This window comes from Camelina sativa, chromosome 8 (genome assembly GCF_000633955.1).
Source record: "Camelina sativa cultivar DH55 chromosome 8, Cs, whole genome shotgun sequence".
NCBI classification, from domain to species: Eukaryota; Viridiplantae; Streptophyta; class Magnoliopsida; order Brassicales; family Brassicaceae; genus Camelina; species Camelina sativa.
The window spans coordinates 8,297,574-8,305,782 of NC_025692.1; the positions used below are offsets into that span (position 1 = coordinate 8,297,574).

The 8,209-nt window shown below is 41.5% G+C and overlaps 1 protein-coding gene across 1 annotated transcript in view; it reads right to left on the minus strand.

Annotated features, from left to right (window-relative positions):
* LOC104709323 overlaps nt 6,559-8,209 on the minus strand; it is a 4,311-nt gene continuing 2,660 nt past the window's right edge. Inside the window, exon 4 of the mRNA XM_010425956.2 lies at nt 6,559-8,009. Within this exon, the coding sequence (XP_010424258.1) occupies nt 6,559-7,671 (1,113 nt within the window). The 5' untranslated portion in view covers nt 7,672-8,009. The remainder of the gene's footprint in view (nt 8,010-8,209) is intronic.

Sequence of the window (8,209 nt, forward strand, 5' to 3'; positions counted from 1 at the left end):
AGTCTGTGATGATGACGCTCCAGGTGAGCAGCGAGTTAGAAGAGATGGGATTTCGGAGCCCGATCTACTGGATTCTCCGATCTGTGCGACGCGTCTGGAGGTGCGACGAATTAATTGCTCGCTTTCGCTTTCCGGCGAAAAAGAGGGATCCGAAGTGCCCGCCATGATATGAGTTCGAAGAGTGCGGAAGAAAAATGGAGATAAATAATTAAAAAGAAGAGAGTTCGGAGAAGATTACCTTTCACTATTGGGAGGAAATGAGAAATGACGAAGGGAGGGGGTGTATTTATAGAGTCGAATGGGCGGCAACCCTACGAAGAGTCATTATGACCTACGCGGCTCTTCGACTTCCGACCTAGCAGATGTGACGCAAACGACACGTGTCATCCGGACGGTTCACATTGAAACGGCGCGGAAATCCCGGGTAAAATCAAATGATTCTTTATGGTCTAGATCGGATATTCTCTTTCCATAGTTCAAAATATTCAAATTGTATTCCGAATATTTAGAACTGGGGGGGACTAATTGTTGGTGCGGGATTTAGCACCCCCCACATACCGAACGAAACCAGAAAGACAATTTGGTTATTTAACTGGGAATCCGGTTAGGTACTCAGTTAGGTCATTTAAGCCCACTTCGGATAGAAGAAGCCCAGCCTCGAGGATGAAGAACCGACTTCCACTTCGCCCGGCGGCCGATCTAAGAGATAGAGTAACTTTCCTTATTTCAGTTCGTCTGATAAGGAAAGTTAATATATTGTGCGATTCATGAATATGTATAAAGGGGGAAAGACTTCTCCATTGTAAAGCATCGATTATTGAATACAATTATTGAGTTCTCTTCTTGTTCTTAGCAATAGTTTAGATTAGTTTTCTAAGAGAGTTTACTTTATTGAATTTGTTTTCCCCCATAAACAAATTCATTGTGGAATTCCAGATTCTACAATAGCTGGTCCATATAAACCTACCACATATAATAAATTTGTCTGCTACATAAATTTCGAAAGAATGGGTAATATACTAATGTTATCGATCGATATGTATCACATAAATTGCTTGCAACTTTTAAAAATCCGGCTTATTACATAAATTGTATCAGTTTATCGACAAAAATATTACATCTACGTACACATACATAATTCTTAAAGACGTTTAAATGATTTCGTATAACTTTATTTCAGTCTTATGTATGCTTTATAAGATATCAAAGTTTTTGAGGTTGAAATGTGATGATGATGCAAACATGTTCGTTTTTATTGTGATGATCAATCATCCGTTGGAAATGTGATAAATAAAAAAGAGATTGAATAATGAATTTTCTGTGTATTCCTTCGCATCCAGAAGTCGAGTATATATACAACTCTACAAAGAGGTATTGTCTTGGAGACCAAGTATAAATCTATAAGATATGTAAATAATATATATTCTCCATTACCCCCCTTCAAGCTGGAGCATGAAGATCCAAAATGCCCAGCTTGTCCCGAAACTCATCAAACTCCCGTTGTCTCAAAGCTTTTGTAAAAATGTCCGCAAGTTGTATTGTTGTGGAGACATAAGCTGTGGCAATGTTGCCCGACTTGATTTCATCTCAGATAAAGTGAAAGTCTTTTCCGATATGTTTGGTTCTTTCATGAAAAACCGGATTCGCACTAATGTGTAAAGCAGCTTTATTATCACAGTAAAGCCGCATCGGTTGCGTCAAAACTACACCCAAATCTAAAAGGAGGTTTTTCAGCCAGTTCAACTCCTTGGTCGTCATAGCCATTGCTCTGTACTCTGCTTCAGCAGAAGATTGACTCACCACATCTTATTTCTTTGTTTTCCAAGAGATTGGTGACTGTCCGAGCTGAATAAACCAACCAGTCGAAGCTCGTCGTGTCATTGGGCAACCTGCATAGTCGGAATCACACCACCCATAAATTTGAAGATCACTGTCCGCACGAAGCAATATTCCTTGGCCTGGGCTGCTTTTCAAATAATGAAGAACTCGAATAGCAACTTCCCAATGTTCTTTTCGCGGAGCACTCATAAATTGTGATAAGATATTCACCGAGTATGCTAGGTCGGGTCTAGTAACACCAAGATAAATCAATTTACCAACTAGACGTCGATACTGTTATGGGTTTGAGAGAAACGGACCAACTGCCAAACCAAGTCGATGATGCTGTTCAAGAGGAAAGAATATCAGTTTCGAATCCAACAATCCGGTCTCAGCCAAGATATCAAGTACATATTTCCTTTGACTCAAGTAAATCCCTTTTGGACTCCTTGCAACTTCGATACCCAAAAAATATTTTTAACACACCTAAATCCTTCATGTAAAAACATGTGCTGAGATATTTTTTAAAGTCTTCTATCGTTTGAAATGTGTTTCCCGTGATGACCAAATCATCCACATAAACAAGTACCCTGATTTCTACTCCATTCTTCTTGTAGATGAAAAGAGAATAATCCGCAAATGACTGTTCAAAACCATATTGTTCGAGTGAAGATGCAAGCTTGGCAAACCAACAACGTGGAGCTTGCTTTAGCCCGTACAGCGACTTCCGCAGTCTACATACCTTACCATCGTTGCGTGAAGGAAATCCAGGTGGCAACGTCATATACACTTTTTCTTCGAGATCTCCGTGAAGAAATGTGTTATGTACATCCATCTGATGGACTTCCCAGTTTCGAGCTGCAACCACAGAGAGAAAGGATCTAACCGTAGTCATTTTAACAACTGGAGCGAACGTTTCACCATAGTCTACTCCAGCAACTTGTCTATTTCCTAACACCACCAGTCTCGCTTTGTACCGTTCGATTGTCCCATCGGAACGATGCTTTATACGAAACACCCATTGACAACCAATTGCCTTTTTGTTCTTTGGAAGATCTTCAAGTGTCCATGTCTTATTTAACTCAAGTGAACCTATTTCACTACCCACTGCATTTTTCCATCGATCATCTTTCATTGCTTCTGCAAAACTTCGTGGTTCATGCGCACTAGTGATCGCGGCCAGAAACACTTTATGATTTTCAGAGAAATGACTACACGNCATCCACATAAACAAGTACCCTGATTTCTACTCCATTCTTCTTGTAGATGAAAAGAGAATAATCCGCAAATGACTGTTCAAAACCATATTGTTCGAGTGAAGATGCAAGCTTGGCAAACCAACAACGTGGAGCTTGCTTTAGCCCGTACAGCGACTTCCGCAGTCTACATACCTTACCATCGTTGCGTGAAGGAAATCCAGGTGGCAACGTCATATACACTTCTTCTTCGAGATCTCCGTGAAGAAATGCGTTATGTACATCCATCTGATGGACTTCCCAGTTTCGAGCTGCAACCACAGAGAGAAAGGATCTAACCGTAGTCATTTTAACAACTGGAGCGAACGTTTCACCATATTCTACTCCAGCAACTTGTCTATTTCCTAACACCACCAGTCTCGCTTTGTACCGTTCGATTGTCCCATCGGAACGATGCTTTATACGAAACACCCATTGACAACCAATTGCCTTTTTGTTCTTTGGAAGATCTTCAAGTGTCCATGTCTTATTTAACTCAAGTGAACCTATTTCACTACCCACTGCATTTTTCCATCGATCATCTTTCATTGCTTCTGCAAAACTTCGTGGTTCATGCGCACTAGTGATCGCGGCCAGAAACACTTTATGATTTTCAGAGAAATGACTACACGAAACCACAGCTGCAATAGGATATGGCTTGTCGGAGTCTACACAAACGAAACTGGTATCATAATCTTTAAGATACCCAGGCTTTTTGTGTTCCCGTTCACCAACACGCANCGACTTCCGCAGTCTACATACCTTACCATCGTTGCGTGAAGGAAATCCAGGTGGCAACGTCATATACACTTTTTCTTCGAGATCTCCGTGAAGAAATGCGTTATGTACATCCATCTGATGGACTTCCCAGTTTCGAGCTGCAACCACAGAGAGAAAGGATCTAACCGTAGTCATTTTAACAACTGGAGCGAACGTTTCACCATATTCTACTCCAGCAACTTGTCTATTTCCTAACACCACCAGTCTCGCTTTGTACCGTTCGATTGTCCCATCGGAACGATGCTTTATACGAAACACCCATTGACAACCAATTGCCTTTTTGTTCTTTGGAAGATCTTCAAGTGTCCATGTCTTATTTAACTCAAGTGAACCTATTTCACTACCCACTGCATTTTTCCATCGATCATCTTTCATTGCTTCTGCAAAACTTCGTGGTTCATGCGCACTAGTGATCGCGGCCAGAAACACTTTATGATTTTCAGAGAAATGACTACACGAAACCACAGCTGCAATAGGATATGGCTTGTCGGAGTCTACACAAACGAAACTGGTATCATAATCTTTAAGATACCCAGGCTTTTTGTGTTCCCGTTCACCAACACGCAAAGGAGCCGTGACGTGTTCCTGTGCAGGAGTGTCGCTGGCGTGCTGCTCAATATCATCATCTTCTTCAGTATTATCAGTAGAAACATGATCAATATCGCTTTCATTCGATTTNCCACAGAGAGAAAGGATCTAACCGTAGTCATTTTAACAACTGGAGCGAACGTTTCACCATATTCTACTCCAGCAACTTGTCTATTTCCTAACACCACCAGTCTCGCTTTGTACCGTTCGATTGTCCCATCGGAACGATGCTTTATACGAAACACCCATTGACAACCAATTGCCTTTTTGTTCTTTGGAAGATCTTCAAGTGTCCATGTCTTATTTAACTCAAGTGAACCTATTTCACTACCCACTGCATTTTTCCATCGATCATCTTTCATTGCTTCTGCAAAACTTCGTGGTTCATGCGCACTAGTGATCGCGGCCAGAAACACTTTATGATTTTCAGAGAAATGACTACACGAAACCACAGCTGCAATAGGATATGGCTTGTCGGAGTCTACACAAACGAAACTGGTATCATAATCTTTAAGATACCCAGGCTTTTTGTGTTCCCGTTCACCAACACGCAAAGGAGCCGTGACGTGTTCCTGTGCAGGAGTGTCGCTGGCGTGCTGCTCAATATCATCATCTTCTTCAGTATTATCAGTAGAAACATGATCAATATCGCTTTCATTCGATTTTATATTCACTGGCAGAGACACTTCAATTCTATCAAGAACTACATTCGTATTTTCACTAGTTACTACCATCGGATCAGTTCCCACCAGACCTCCTTGATCATCATCAGTTGTGAGAGCCGCATGTGCATTATCAGCAAAAGGATCTTCAGTTATACTCCTTTATGTAGACAAGAAATGAATGGTGTCTTCACGAAACACCACATCTCGAGACACAAAAAATCTTCTCTTTCCAAGTCAAACACACGCCACCCTTTCTTTCCATGAGGATAGCCTACAAACACACATTTCCTGCTGCGACTTACAAACTTGTCACCCTTATTATCTTGATTACGTATATAACAAACACATCCTATCACACGAAGATGATCGTAAGAAGGTTGTTTTCCATACCACACTTCATAGGGTGTCTTGCCATTGAACACCATCGATGGTGTTCAATTAATCAGATATGCAGCTGCAAGTGCACACTCTCCCCAAAATTCAACCGGTAAGTGTCCCTCAAACATTACCGCTCGAGCCACGTTAAGTAAGTGCCGGTGCTTTCGCTCCACCCGACCGTTTTGTTGTGGTGTTCCAACACACGATGTCTCATGCTGGATCCCTTCCTCTAAAAAATATGTCGTTAATGACATGAATTCACTGCCATTGTCGCTACGGATCGTTCGAACTTCCTTCCCAAACTGTCGTTTAACCAAAGCGAGAAAGTATTTCAATTTTGTCGGAGTTTCACTCTTTGCATTCAGAAGATAAATCCAAGTACCACGAGAAAAATCATCAACTATGGTGAGGAAGTATCTTGCTCCTGAGAATGACGTAGTTCTATACGGACCCCAAACGTCACCTATGAATCATTTCAAAAATCTCTGAAGTCTTATTATTGCTTAACGGAAAAGGACAACCGGTTTGTTTTGCGTGGATACAAGTTTCACACACCTTATTCGATAAATCACTACTATTGCTAATAAAACCAAAACCAGACAACTTTTGCACTACTTTCAAAGATGGATGTCCCAAACGCCTATGCCACAACTCCACAGACTGACTTGTGTGACCCTTTGCCGTTGCGACTATCTCCATATTCTGAAAGTACATCAAACCTCCAACTGGTCTACCTATCCCAATCAGCATCCTCATAGTGCGGTCCTGAACAACACAAAATGGAACAGACATTTGTATAACACAATTATTTTCCTCCATCAACTGTGAAACCGATATCAAATCAAACCCTAGATTTTCTATGTAGAACACATCAATCAATCGTAGATGAGAGTTTAATACAACTGTTCCAACTGTGTTTCCTACCACTGTCCGTCCATCAGCCAAAATTATTTGTGTTGGTGTCGATGTTCTTAAATTCGTAAGAATCTCTTTCTTACAAGTCAAGTGATGAGTCGCTCCGCTATCTATTATCCAAGAAGGAGAAAGCAACTTACCCGATGATTGTTCGTCCGCTCCGATGGTCACAGCGTTCATCACACACTTAACACTGAGCCACTGTTCGTCCGTGAGTCCGCACACAGCTGTTCTGTCTGCATCTGTGACCGCCACGTTTGCCACTCCAATGTTGGTGNAAAGTACATCAAACCTCCAACTGGTCTACCTATCCCAATCAGCATCCTCATAGTGCGGTCCTGAACAACANTCCCGGTTGATGGTCTGACTCCTCTTCCACGACCCACACGGTTTCGTGGTCTATCACCCCACCACTCCGGAAATCCCAAGATTTGAAAACAAGTCTCAGATCGATGTCTTGTTCGTCCACAGTTTGAACAGACAATTCCAACGTCTCTGTCATCTCCTCGATACTTTGGCTTTTGTGTTTGTGCCACAAATGCCATGTTCTCTGATTTTTCTTCTGGATTCTTTTTCTTCAACCGAGCATCCTCATCTTGTGTCACCTTCAAGTAAACATACTCAAGCGTAGGCAACGGTTCTTGAGAAAGAAGGTCAGATTTCACCATTCCATAAACTTCTTCGTCAAGTCCCATCACAAAGTCATGAACCTTATCTTCCTCTCTTCTCTTCTCTTCTTCAGCACCGAAATTACATGTGCAAAGTCCACATGTACAGCTCAGCGGAGGTCGATAACATCCAAGACAATCCCAAATCTTCGTAAGCTTTCCATAGTATGCCTCAATACTCATCCCAGCTTGTTGACAATTTGCAAGTTCTTTGCGCAATTGTTGTACTCGAGGTCCGTTGGTAACACGAAATCTCTTTCTTATGTGTTTCCACAAATCTCGTGCTAGTGGCTTGTGTGAGATATTGGACAGCAGCTTCGGTTCGATTGTCATCTTAATCCAAGAGACAATCAATGCATTGATTGGCTTCCAATCATCGTAATCTGGTGATCCTTCGGTTGGGGCTTTGATGGAGCCATCGAGAAATCCAAATTTCTTTCGTGAGTAAAGAGCCGTCTCCAAGTTGATGGCCCACTCTTCGTAGTTATCTCCTCTCAAGAGAGGACGTGTTATGATGCTTCTGGGATTGTCGTTCGAGGTCAAGTCGTATGGAGAAATCGTTCGTCGTTGAATCTCCATCGTTGTCGGTTTCGTAGACACCATCGTTTTGTTGTTTTCGGTCATCGTCACGGAAAAAATAAAACAGGTTCAATAAAGAGATCGTAAATTATGTCACAAAACCAGGATCAAATCAAAAGATTTTATGCCTGGTCTGATACCATGATAAATAAAGAAGAGATTGAATAATGAATTTTTCTCGTACCCAGAAGTCGAGTATATATACAACTCTACAAAGAGGTATTGTCTTGGAGACCAAGTTAAGAAAAGATACGATAAATCTATAAGATATGTAAATAATATATATTCTCCATTAAAATGATCAATGGGGGAGATGGGAAAAGCTGAACATAGTCGGAGATATCTCCAAGAGATCTAAACCCTTGCTTACCAAATTCATACACCTGAAAATGTTTATGTCCATAACCTCCAAAAACATTGACGAATATGATCGAGTTGGGTCTGAAACCCGGAATCTGAGTAGGCAGACAAGAGAAGGAGCAAAAGCAGTCCAAGAACAAGATGCAACCACCCACATCTTCCACTTGAATCCAATCGTTTCGCTCTTCGTCTAACTCCGAAATCTCGAACCATCCCTTTTCGT